The sequence below is a fragment of the Caenorhabditis briggsae genome, assembly GCF_000004555.2.
Source record: "Caenorhabditis briggsae complete genome, chrV, whole genome shotgun sequence".
NCBI lineage: Eukaryota > Metazoa > Nematoda > Chromadorea > Rhabditida > Rhabditidae > Caenorhabditis > Caenorhabditis briggsae.
The window spans coordinates 8764606-8777824 of NC_013488.2; the positions used below are offsets into that span (position 1 = coordinate 8764606).

General features: G+C 39.0%; 5 protein-coding genes across 5 annotated transcripts; 4 read left to right on the top strand and 1 right to left on the bottom strand.

The window, feature by feature from the left end:
- Positions 1-2522: 2522 nt before the first annotated feature.
- Positions 2523-3723, bottom strand: CBG23415 (the record flags this gene model as incomplete). The annotated part of the gene is made up of 4 exons (XM_002636651.1): positions 2523-2639; positions 2692-3416; positions 3463-3610; positions 3658-3723. 4 exons carry the CDS (start codon positions 3721-3723, stop codon positions 2523-2525), a joined length of 1056 nt encoding a protein of 351 aa, XP_002636697.1.
- Positions 3724-4072: 349 nt separating this feature from the next.
- On the top strand, positions 4073-9388 carry CBG23414 (the record flags this gene model as incomplete). Its single annotated transcript, XM_045237424.1, is given in 11 exon segments — positions 4073-4295; positions 4345-4698; positions 4745-5664; positions 5710-6323; positions 6373-6887; positions 6931-7295; positions 7310-8290; positions 8343-8771; positions 8819-8989; positions 9019-9297; positions 9344-9388. The coding sequence occupies 11 exon segments, from the start codon at positions 4073-4075 to the stop codon at positions 9386-9388; spliced, it is 4896 nt and encodes a 1631-aa protein (XP_045097754.1).
- Positions 9389-9509: 121 nt separating this feature from the next.
- CBG27035 lies at positions 9510-9569 on the top strand (the record flags this gene model as incomplete). Its single annotated transcript, XM_045237425.1, has 1 exon — positions 9510-9569. One exon carries the CDS (start codon positions 9510-9512, stop codon positions 9567-9569), a length of 60 nt encoding a protein of 19 aa, XP_045100586.1.
- An 821-nt stretch (positions 9570-10390) lies between these two features.
- Positions 10391-11294, top strand: CBG27036 (the record flags this gene model as incomplete). The annotated part of the gene is made up of 4 exons (XM_045237426.1): positions 10391-10469; positions 10517-10673; positions 10745-10829; positions 11214-11294. The coding sequence occupies 4 exons, from the start codon at positions 10391-10393 to the stop codon at positions 11292-11294; spliced, it is 402 nt and encodes a 133-aa protein (XP_045100587.1).
- Positions 11295-11703: 409 nt separating this feature from the next.
- On the top strand, positions 11704-12713 carry CBG27037 (the record flags this gene model as incomplete). Its single annotated transcript, XM_045237427.1, is given in 3 exon segments — positions 11704-11780; positions 11800-12424; positions 12468-12713. 3 exon segments carry the CDS (start codon positions 11704-11706, stop codon positions 12711-12713), a joined length of 948 nt encoding a protein of 315 aa, XP_045100588.1.
- Positions 12714-13219: the final 506 nt, after the last annotated feature.

Here is a 13219-nt window from a genome sequence, read left to right on the forward strand (position 1 = left end):
ATTTACCATAACATCACCAATAATTTAACAGTTGACCAAATTTTCAGATCTTTCTCAGGAATCGAGATAATTTAGCTCAAATTTCACGCTTTGGGTGGGCTTCTACAGTGCGTTGCAAGTTCTTACGTCCACCCATGTTTAGGGTCATAACTTGAGAGCTGTTATCGGCCTAACTTTTTGAAAATCGGATTCGAGACAACAAATTAAATCTAGTGGACAATTTTTGTAATGAAACCTTGAAAACTACCAGAGTTAGGTATCTGGAAAAGCCTGACAATAAGCCTTCTGCAACCGTTGCACGTTTATACGTCCACTCCAAAGATCAGTAGATCACAACCTCCAGCGAAGACGGAGGTGTCCAATTTTGATTCTGTACAACTAAAATCACTGTAAAACTGTCGTTTTAAACTCTTTGAAGTCGTGTAATGGTATCAACCAGAAACTGAATTTTGAAGTCGACGGGTTAGAGATGTCTCAAAGATGATCCATGCATCAAAAGAGCAATCATGGTCCCAGCTCCGACACCGACGATCACAAAGTACGTTGTCTCAACTTCTTTCAAAAGTACATCGGAACCAACTGGGGGAAGGTGTTAAAGTTTAACATGATCTACCAAAATAACCTTAGCATGAATGATTTTCATTCCAAAAAAGTATCTGACAAAATTATCATTGTTTATATCACTAACATTTTATTCGTTGGCAAATTTCGAGTATCTTTTATAGGAACCGAGATAATTGCCCAATAAATAAAACAACAGATGGTGCACCTTCGCCGCGATTAAACCTAGTTCTTGCTCGTTCGTCCTTAGTTTGTCACTTTTTTAATGGGTTACGTAAATCTATATTCAATTTTCGAGTTTTTAAAACTTTTCACACGTTACGCAATAAACCTTTAAATCAATCAATATTAGGTCACGCCCCGCACCTCTGTCCACGTTGAAAAAATTCCACGTATTGAAAAAAAAACAGTTCTTTGGGAAATCTCACTTTTTTGAATTAGTTTGATAATTTTCACTAGCACTTTTTGACTGCTCTGAAGCTCCCTGCGTAAGCTGTTTATTGTTTCATTTGCTTTTTTCTTTCGATTGGTCGGATGCGAAAAAAGTTACAAAAGGCCCTCAGGGTCGCCATGTTTGGTGGTTCATGGCTAGGTGAATTTATTTTCACTGAACGTCCCCCTTTTGCAAAAGACCCAATCAAAGAAAAAAGAAACAAAATGAACAAAAACAATAAATAGCGATCGTATAGCTTTTTAGGAGTGAAAAAGAACTATTGAAAATTAGAAAACTGTCTCCTAGGAGACATGGGGTTTTGTGTTGGTGTTTTCCCCCAGTGAAAACCCATTTTCCCTTTCATGTACTGAGCCTCTACGTGGCGAAAGGGATCAACAGGCGAAAGTCTGGCTAATCAGTACACTTTTGAAACTTTTCATTTTTCATAATTTTTGCTGATATGTTCAGGAATATCTATATTTGAAATGTTTTTTTTCAATAAATCTTTTTTCACATCTTCCATTTCATGTTTCTCTTTTCCAAGCCCCTTTCCAAGAAGGAAGAATCAGAATTAGACACCTCCGTCTCCGCTGGAGGTCGTGATCTACTGATCTTCGGAATGGACGTATAAACCTGCAACGGTTGCAAAAGGCATATTTTCAGACTTTTCCAGATAACTCGGGTAGTTTTCAAGGTTTCATTACAAACATTGTCCACTAGATTTAATTTGTTGTCTCGAATCCGATTAAAAAAAAATTAGGCCGATACCTCTAACAGCTTTCAAGTTATGACCCTAAACATGTGTTGACCTCAGAACCTGCAACGCACTGTATGAGAGGAAGTCAGATATGCTCCTTATTTATGGGTATCATATTTAATTTTCAATTTAAAAGAGATAATCCAGAAAACTGCTCAGTATTACTGTAAAAAATAAGAGCAAAAGATTGATTTAGTACATTTTTCTGAATATCTTCACTGAGAATTCAGATCATTAGGGGCAAAGATTCAAAAGGTATAAAAGTGAAGTAGTTCGAGCTGGGACAGCCTAGGTGAAAATGATTTTGAAAATTTTAAAATTCATATTCTGTAATAATCAAATTTAGACCTACATTTTTACAGATGAAAACTGTTTCGTACAAATGCTCTCCCAGGAGATGTGCCTGGTAGAAGCTTCTATAGAAGCACGCCTACTTTTTTAGTCGGCCGACGTGCTAGGGCTCAAACGGCTTGAAGGATCGTCCGACTTCTACGTTGCATATCTCTTCAGGCTTTAATGTTTCTTTAACTATTCTGAAAGTTTCAGAAAAAATCTAAAAATTTTGAGCTGATCGTATTTTTTTCAAAAACTTTTATTAAACACAACAAAACCACAAGCTAACTTTTGAAGTTCAAGAAAACTAAATGGAACAAGATGCTGGAATACAAAAGAAAACAAAACCAGAAGCAATCAATTCACAAGAGCTTCAATCGTACACTATGAACATAAAATTGGGGATCAATAAGGATATTTCACTTTCGGGAACGTGATTCACTTTCGGGAGCGAGTCTTGCTGTACGGGGATTGCTGAGAATCGTTAACATGGCCTTTAGATCTGCCGGATGCACGCGTCTTTTTTGGGGCCACTATAGGACTTTCACCTGGTTTCTGGAAACGAAAAAGTAATATTATTCAGGTTAAATGCTGATTAGTAACCTACCATCGGAACTGCTTCTGGTGATTCTACTTCTTTGGTTTTCTCTGGAGTGATATTTTGTTTCGAATCCTTTGATACGTTCCCGGTCTCCATCGTTTGATAAATCGATTCGTTCGAATCATACCCAAGAGCTGAAGCTATTTCATCCAGATGACGTTTCAGATCCAATTCGGCCTTATATGCATCTTCCATGTACTTGCTGGAACAATCCATAAAAGCTCCATGATGTCCTGGACGAAGATGTCCGAGTGTTGCTGATTGAATATCCTCTGGCAATGTGTAGAATTTGCTCGTATCAGCGAAACCGTCGACTTTGAAATCATCAGGAGTACCCTCTGCGTATTCTATACGAAAATTGACAGCGAAATCGGGTGGCAAAGGCTTGAGAACTTTTTGTGTGATATAAATAATACTGCGGACAAGTAAAACAAGCTGATCTCTAACTGAACCAGTGCCTTTATACTCTAGTTCGGTCAACTTTTCGAACGGGGTAGAGGGCTCCTCATTGTATCTCGTTCCTAGATCGGCGGCGACTCTTCCATCTTCGTAGTAGCAAAATTTCAGCGAATATGTTTCCACTGCTTCAACTTCGCCTTCTTTCTTAGTGACCACCAGGCAAAGTTCTTTCAGATGTTTCTTCTGTAAAGCATCTCCACACGCTTTGAGCCACTGAGAAATGGCATAGGACTTCACATTCTTGAAGCACAACGTAAAGCAACTCATTTTGCCTGAAAGAAAACATTTTCAAACTATCCTATATAATTTTTAACCTACTTGTAATGTAATTCTTCGAGAAAAATTCCGCTGGAAGAATTTTTCGGCGATGAAGAATTACAGAAAACGCCACGTATATTGCTCTTTTCATGAAGGCCGCGGACATGTTACTATCGGCGACACAATTCGGAAAGATCTTGTTCCATCTCTGCAGTTTAACATGGGGAATTTACGAACATAAAAAACTAAACTAACATGATCGTCCACAGAATCCTTCGAATTGTTGATCGACTCATCATAGCCTGCTTCCAATGGCGGCATCTACAATTGAGATAATGAAATATTCAAACAGTAGAAGAGAATACATAATATTATAATCAAAAGTTTTGATCCAAAACCGAAAAAAAATGAAAAAAAAACAAAAAATTTCTGAAAATTTTCTTCGAAGCCGCTCAACATGCGCCTTTAAAACTACCGTTTCTCGATTTGATCGTGGCGAGACCCAATGGAAACTTTGCTCGCGAATTTCGTTTTTTGTTTCGCCGTTTTCTTCTTTCTCTTGCTTTCCTCTCTCGATTTTTTTTGCTTTTTGCCGAAACTTGACAGTTTCGGTGTCTTCTATTTTTGCCGGAATTTATCACCCTTCTTATACCGATAAGCTATTTACAGGATGGATTCCTCGTCCATCTTCAAACCGTACTGCACCTATGAATGCATACGAGGTGACAAGCAATCAGTCATCAAAAATTCGATTGGACGGCAACTTCCGTACATCATCAACTTCAAAAATAGCACTTGTCAAGTATTCGATGTTGATTTAGAAAGAATAACACACGCATACACTTTCCCTGACGGATGCATCCTGATCGATGTCGACTATTTTCCAACGACAGGTAATAAATAAAATGGAATGTTGCAAACATCATCGTATCTTATTTTCAGATGGTCGGTTCGGGTTCTTGATTGGTGTAGAGGATAGTAACATGATATGGGGCTCTGAACACTTCATAGCGGCACTGTCAATCGTTCCGGATTCGCCAACTATGGCAATCACTGGCTTGATGGAAATTCCGAATAGAATAACAGTCGTCAAAACTCTTTTCTCAAACGTCGATATGAAAGAAGGAAAAGAAAACGGCTCATTGGGGTTACATCATCGTTTGCTCGAATGGCCTCATGTTATTGCTATTGGATGCAAAAGTACGAAATGCTACTTGACGAGTTTGATGAAAGGAAACACACCAAAAGAGAACTCTACCGTTCAAATTCCTAAGAAGAGGATGTTGGATTTGTTAGGTATGTAAAACTTTTTTATTTTGACATTGATAATACACTTTTTCAGCTGGCTTTGTGAACGACGACATCTTCACCTACTCTTGCGATGACGGTGCTTACAGAGAGTATCCCACAAGCGGTGTTTACGTTTCAGCACTGGCGCTCATGCCACGAAGCCGAACTCTTCTAGTGGGACTGTCAATGGGTGGTATTCTTGCGGCCTCATTGAATCCATCGAATCAAATGGAATTGCTGGAATTGAGGCACGATCGACTGATTCATGAAATTGCACCAATGGAGCCCGAAGACGATCCGGATAAGTATGAATATTTCATCGCCGCCGTCGATCGTTCGTCCAATCACTCAATCATGATTCAATTATGGCGTGGTTCGTTCATCAAAGACGGAGTAGTAGATTCTGAAAAGTACAATGGTGTTAAATTCCATGTAACTCTTGAACACAAAATTCGATTTGGAGAGCGTTGGTTGTCCGTAAAAACTATCGTCTCCGAGAGAGGTAGCTCGGATGGGTTGGTTCAAAGACGACGGAACGATAGTTCTATGGATTGCTCAGTTCTCAACACTACGCAAAATTTCGGATGTACTTCCAACCGTAGCAACGTTTTTCTGGCTTATGAAAGGTTAGCTGCTCAAACCAGTTCCACGGGATTACCGACTTTCGTCGTTGAAGCATCAATTTTTGATATCGACGCATGGTATTACAAAAGAGTTCCTGGGAGAGTAGTACCGGATAATTCGGTTCTCAGACAATGCCCATTCATGTCATGCATTCGATCGGAAATCTCTTCATTACATGTCAATGATATTGGGATTCTCACACTGGATTCGACAAGCATGTCTCGATTCAATAGTATGATCTCAGACGCTGATCAGCTATTTTATCCATCTTCAATGTCCTATGGTCTCGTTTTCGTCGCTGAGAACAATCGCATAAGTTGGATGAAAATTCAGAGCATTCAAGAAACGGTAAGAGATCATTTTAGACTATCCAATTGTTGAACTTTTTTCTAGATTCTTGAAAAATGCTCCGAAAAGCTTCCATGGATTATTCGATCTCCAGAGTTGATGGCCTCACACATCATTGCTGCCGGACTCATTCGAAAGAGTATATTGACAGGATCTCCAAACGCAAGCGCTTCTGAATCGATTGGTGATGATCAAACAATGCCAATGAATATTCGTGTGGTTCTCAATGCTATGATGTATTACGGAAAGATTGAAGAGTTCACTGGTCTCATCAAAAAAACGGATTTGAGCGACAAAATCAAAATCGAGGTGGCAGATTGGGCATTTTTCGAAGCAGTCGATTACAAAAGAATAATTTCTGACCGAACTGTTTCGCTATTCCAAGGAAGCACTTGTTCACTTTCTCCACTGGCCGAAGAAACCGTAAACCAGGGAATCAAGTTATTCCGAATAGTTTATGAGTATATCAAAAGCTGTAGTATCCGCGTTGCTGATGCAGCCCGTCTCCGAAGCGTGGCTCATTCTGTGAAGTGCATGCTCAATCACACCAAACTCGTCAGTCGATTCATTAACGTTGGAATAGTGCCAGTGAACCATCAAGATCAACAAAGCATGCGGCAGATGCATGAACAAAGAAAACGTTCAGCTCTCATCAATAGGTAATTGTCATATTCGCTAGCAATGAAATATAACATTTTTTACTTTCAGAACAGCTCTCCCTGTCCAAGTGGCTGTGAGGAATATGCACCGATTGGCTTCAGGAGCTCAGTTTTGGAATGATTCACCGCATGATAATTGGTATCCACCGACACCGTTAGATCTTCTCGAATCCGTTCTCAATCTCGCTATTCCGGAACGAATTAAACGAGAAGTTGTCATTCAGTATATCTATGATTGGCTTCGTGCTAATCCGTACCATTCAGAGAAAACGGATAATCAGCTAGCTCTTGAAATTATCAAAGTAATGACCAACCAAATGCTTGAAGTGGATTTGGAGAAAATTTACTTTGCAATGGATCAAGAGAAATCAGTCCTGAAGGAAAATGCCAAGGAGCGGTCATCTGAGAAGATATCGGACAAGAACATATTTTCAATGGATGAAGAAGGAATCACATATGAACAACTGTGGCGTGGAGAGGCATACATGTCTGCAACAGTCAAACAAACTGATATCGAAAAATTCAAGCAGAGAATGAATTCTCAAAGTGAAAAGGATAAAAAAGGTAAGTGTTTTCGGGATTATCGAAACTTTATCATTATTTTCAGTTCCCACATTCGACCCCGAGACGGAAAAGTTCTATCAAGCTTTCTTGTTCGAAAACCAAAGATATGATCTAATGTCTTCCGAAGCAATTGAATCACATCAATTACTGAGCAATTTCATTCCTGCAACAATACATAAAAACAAAAAAACTGCGTCGCAAAAAAGTTCGAAAGAAAGAGAAATCGAGCGATCCGTAAAGGAAATGTTCGAAAAACAGCAAAAGAAAGACGAGGAAAGTATGCCGGAGATGTTTGCTACAGTCGATAAGAATGGGAGAAAGAGGAGATCAGAAGCCAACGAAATGGGGACTAGTCCAACCACGTTTGTTCCACCTGTTAGTTTGTTCATGCATCCAAATTTAATAAAAGTCGATATTTCCAGACCGCCAAACGTATCCAACAAAGGGAACCGGAAAAAGTTCAAGAAAATGAGAACCATGAACCAGAAACATCCGCGAAGAACTGTACTTTGAGTCAAATGATCGCTACGCCTGCTCGTTACTACAAACGTCCAGTGGAGCCAATAGATATGGCTTCACCAACTGAAACTCAGAAGTTACCTATTCTGCCAAAACAAAATAGTATTCTGAAAACAGCAAAAGCGTTGCAATCACCTAGTCGAGGGCGTATCCGTTTTCATGCAAGTGTCAGAAAAGGGATAAACGATAGTATTGAGGCAGTCGAAGATGAGCCAAATGATTTAGAGGAAAATCCATCGGAGACACCCAAGATTAACTTTGCGATTATTGAAGACGATGAAGAGGCGGATACGCTTACTGTGAGGAGATCCCGAAGCATTTCAAAACCTAATGAGACGGAAAAAGTAGAGGCGGAGCTATTCGAAGTACTGGACGAGCTCAAAGAGCAAACTTTGGAAGCTCAAATGGACGAAGAAGAATCACACGCCAGCACTGTCATAAGGGAGAAACAGATGGATCAAGATACAGTTGACAAAGTTTCACCAAGTGAGATACAAGTCCAAAACGCCCAACTGCAAAATATCAACGCGGACATCGTTCCAGGCGAAGTCGTTGAATCAGTTGAAATGGAATATGGGGAACCAGAGTGGGATGGAATTGAACGTAGTTTCGAAGTTCAAAAAGACGAAGATTGTGAATTATCTAGCCCACTGAAACTTCCTAGCTTTGAAGAGGATACCGCTGCTGTTGAAATGGAAACAGATCCAGCACAGGATATTGCTCTCGATAGAACATTTGAGGTTCAAGAAGATGAGGAAACACATCCTCTTGGTGATGCTGAACTTTCCTATGATTCAAATACGTTTGTCGTGAGGAGAGATGAGGAATCAGTGGTTCAAAAGCCATCATCAGAAAATGCCGAAGATGTGGAGCGTCCACCATCTGTGAGTTTCCTTCGTTAAAAAAAATCTTTGATATATAATCTAACGTCTTTAGGCTAATACTCGTTCAAAAGTTCGTTCGAGAGAAGTCCAATCTCGATCAGTGACGCCGGTAGATGTTGGAAACGAAACCTCTGGAACAAAAAGCGCTGTGGACAATGATCAAGTTTCACCTGAAAAACCAAAGACCAAAGGGAAGTCTCTATCGAGGAGTAGCTCTGTGACACGATCTTCATCCAGGACAAGAACTCGATGTAATACAGAAAATGAGCAAAAACAGGAAGACGAAACTACTAAAACCCTGTCAACTGGTCGTATAACTCGCTCACGGACTAATTCTCGTAGTCAAACTCCTGCGAGACAACCCGACAAGATAGCTACATCGGTACATCAGCCATCAAGTGAAACAACAACGGCGACTAATGGAGAGAATAGTAACAACGCTATAGCGACACCTTCAAAACGTGGTACAAGAAGAACTCCGGTCAGTTAAAAATAATGTGTCAAATAAGCCAGTTAATCTAATTACAGGCACGCTCTAGTTCAGTTGCTCCCGAATCAGCTACTCCAAATGTATCTGCGAAGAAGCCAACACGCGTGGTTTCTGCTCCCACAACTCCGCGCCGTGCGGGAAAACCTGCAGTAGTAGAATCGGGAAGTGTCCAGTCTGCAACCAAAAAATCTGCGGTAACTAAAAACATTGTTTTTTGAAAATATTCCAAAAAATTTAGACGCGTCTCCCTGTGGTGCCAGAAGAGACTTCCAGCGAGGAACCTGCTAAAAGATCGCGTGGACGTTCTCGTACAGCTACATTGAAAGCGATTCCGGAAAGTGGAGAAGGAGAGCAAGCTATGACAACTCCTAAACGCGGTCGCCCGCGTAACAATAGTACTTCTTCTGCAACTGCAGCATCGAGTTCAGCTCCAACAACTCCAAAACGAGGCAGGAAACCAGCGGCGGCAGTACCAACTCTCGAAGAAGTGACAGAAGAGCCAGAGCAGGAGCAATCAGTTCGTTGATTAATAGAAAAAACCGTACAATAGTGCCTACTTTCAGAATTCCGTTCGTCGATCAGCACGTCGTCTACAACAGAAGCCGTGAACAATACTAACAAATGATCCTGTTGGTGACTATCCGGTCATAATCTTTTTTCCTAATTTTTTTTCAAAACTGTAACATAAATCATTTTTACTATTGTTTTTTGTCAGGTAAAGTTAGATAAATGATTCGGGTTACATGTGTTTATGTGGATCTTCAATTAAAATGGTTTCCTTCTCAATAGAAGTCAAATAATTCAGCAAGTTCAAAAAAATGCAGTTTACAAAAACGAGAAAAAGAAACGTTGAAGAAGAGGATTTGCAGAGAGAGAAGCCGAAACTGGAAAATAAAGCCGGAAAGCCAAAGTCTGATGATTTTGGGCTCAATTTGCTGCTTTTTGATCTCAAATTTAATCTCAGCCTGTAAGAATTCTTGAGAAACATCTTAATAGGCGGGTATCGGAAGAAAACGTCTGAAATCTTAGAAATTGAGTATTTCATTGAAATCACTGCTTTTGGAGAGTTTTTGGATATTGTTTGTTTTCGTTTTTTACAATGTGCTTCAGGTTGTAAGGTTACTGAAGTCGCAGGATTCTTTTATCTGCTCGAATCTTACAAAAATATATAAAATAGAAGAAATTTGGTGAGAAACGCTCGACAACTGATAGAATGGAAACGGCGGAGTGCCGTTGTCCCTAAGCCCCACCCCAATTGCACACAAAACATAGTGGACGGCGGAACCCGGCAGATGTCGGTACATCCGGGGGACCTCACTATATAATCGACCTCGTTTTGTAGGTCTTTAGTGGCTCAGCAGAGATCGTGTGATAGGATCCCCGAGATAACCTAGGGTACATCCCGGGAATTTTCTGAGCGGAGCATCTGGTTCTGGACCTCCATCCTCTCCAAGACTTGGATATCATCAGAGTTTGCCACGACATTCGAAACTTCCAATTGCGGTGAATTGAAGACATTCATGTGCAGAAAGAGATAGAAAGACAAGCAAGAATTCAAGAAATGCCAGCTTTCGAGGTTCCAGTTGTGTCGGCAACTGAGAAATCTGCAAATGGAACGATGCCAAGATCGAAAAGACAGTTATTCGGCATCATCTGGATACGAATCTGCTAATGATTATCATATTTATGGTGAGAGTTTATAAAAATTTGCCTTTCACAATTTTAGAAAATTTCAGCAATGACGAACAAGAAAGCAAATATTCTTGACAAGAAACGAAACGAAGAAAAACTTTCCCTGGTCCGACAGGCCGACGAAATACGCCATCGACAGTGGCAACTGAAAAAAGAGCTCGAAGAAGCGAAAAGAGCAATCGGGCAAGAGGAGGATGCAAAGTGAGTTTAGTAGAAATTGTATAGACATGCAAAATATATTTTTTAATTTTCAGAATGATTGCCAATTCCAGTGACCAACGACTAAACGGGTTGAGTCGAACGACAATGATTGATGCAATGCTTCAGGAGAATCGAATCCTTGAGAAACGACTAATTGCGTGTCGAAATCATTCAATGCTTGTTACCACTTTTATCTAGATTATTAGCCCCCATTTTGATCATACCAGGTGTTCTTTATCTCTCTGTCCCAGTATTTCATTTGTTGCCGGTTTAGAAAATCATCAGTTTTATGTGTGTACAATATGATTGAATTTACCTGTTATAAATAAACAATAATATGAAAATTTTTTTTGTTATTCAACAGATTTGCGGCGGTCCAACACTGACAACTTCTGATTTCTTCTTCTGAAACTCAAAACGCTTCCAAACTTCCAAACTACAACAGAAGACAGCTTTAGCGGCATTTCTGTATTGAGAAGACATGTAAAAACAGATGAACATGTGGGTAGAAGTGTCCAATGTTAGACCAAATGAAAATAGCATTGTGAAAAGAATCAGAAATTCGCTGAAAATGATAATTTGAAGGACAAGTTTTCTGAAATACAGGCTGGCGCACGATAACCCGGACTGATAAAAACGAGTATGACTTTAGACATACATAAGTATCTTGGAATCAAGAAAATTGGGAGAAATATAGATTTACTTCTGATTCGAAGCTACTGAAATTTTCGAACCGATTCTTCAAGTCCAGGTATTGCTATGACTGTCCAAAAATTGTGTTGTGTTTCTTGCTCGCCGTTTTGATTTTTATGAGTTAAAGCAACTTTGATAAGCGAGAGCTCAGCTAAATTTGTGTACCTGTCGAGTGGTTTGCTTTGTAAAATAACCAATTTTCAAGGAAAACGTAAATGACTATTATACTGATTAGCACCTAGAAAATAAAAAGTTGTTGTTTACTAGAAAAACCAATCATGTGCGGTATGAAAAGCCCAACAACTTATTCGGCAATACTTTATTTCGTCTGGAAAGAATGGACAAATGCCCCTCTTCGTTTTATTCAGAGTATGGAAACTCTACTGCGCTATGCTCAATTTTCATTGCATTTTCGTAAGTTCTTTAAAACCAGCAAAAATACTCACATAATTCACAGAAAATTTGTTTTCTTCATAATGAAATCTGCTCCTATTATATCCTTTACTTGTCTACTGATAAACGTTTTACATCTAGCAATTCTCTATCAAACCTCAATGAGAACATCTTCTATTAACTGGTTTTTATCATTCGTTGCCATTTCAGACATTCTTTTTCTTCTTTTCCCTATTCAATTAGAAATTGTTTCGATTTATAATAGTTATCAACCATGTCCAATTTTAGACTCTTATCCCGTTTTACTGATTAAAACCATATTCGATGCTCTTCAATTCTTTTCCAGAAGATGCTCAATCTGGTTCAGTCTATCCATTGCAGTCATTCGTACTTTAGTTATTCGAAATCCGATTGATCCAAAATACAGTAAACTTTCAAAACCATCATCAGTTGTTTATGTATTGCTCTGTATAATTCCATTATTTCTCCCTATATCAATTCTTGGTTTTCTAAAATACAAGTTGATCGAAAATCCGGAAAATATACATTGTTCTCAATCCAATATCACTTCAACCAAATTCTTATCCAAGTACTCCGATATGTTTTCTGCAAATGATTATTTGGTTTTTCGCATATATAGTTTCATAGATCCGATATTGTCCAAGGTTTGTTTCTCTAAAATTTCTTATTCTTGATTTTTCATTTCAGTTGATTCCATGTTTACTATTCCCAGTTTTCACATTTCTTCTAGTTAGAGAGTTTTTGAAAACTGAAACCAACAGAGCAAAGATGATGAATTCTGGAAAAACACATCAAAATTCCGGAAGGAAAACCAAACTTGTATTATATCTCACGATCACTTTTTTCATTGCTGATTTTCCATTGGGAATTGTGATCTTCGCTAAACTGTTTTTCAATCCACATTCTGCGATCGTGTACGGTTTTACAGTATAGAGCATAGTTACCCGGACTAAAGTTTGTGCAACCATAAGATTTGAATAAAGCGCTGTACTGAACTCAAATTTGGAGTGCGAAAGTTAAACAGATTACTCAGTAATCTGGCCAAATCTTAAATTGTTCGATCAACTTCGAGCTTTCTAGGTGCTAATCAGTATAATAGTCATTTACGTTTTCCTTGAAAATTGGTTATTTTACAAAGCAAACCACTCGACAGGTACACAAATTTAGCTGAGCTCTCGCTTATCAAAGTTGCTTTAACTCATAAAAATCAAAACGGCGAGCAAGAAACACAACATCATTTTTGGACAATCATTGCAATACCTGGACTTGAAGAATCGGTTCGAAAATTTCAGTAGCTTCGAATCAGAAGTAAAACTATATTTCTCCCAATTTTTTTGATCCCAAGATACTTATGTATGTCTAAAGTTATACTCGTTTTTATCAGTCCGGGTTACTGTGCGCCAGCTTGTACTTCAGAAAACTTGTCCTTCAAATTATCA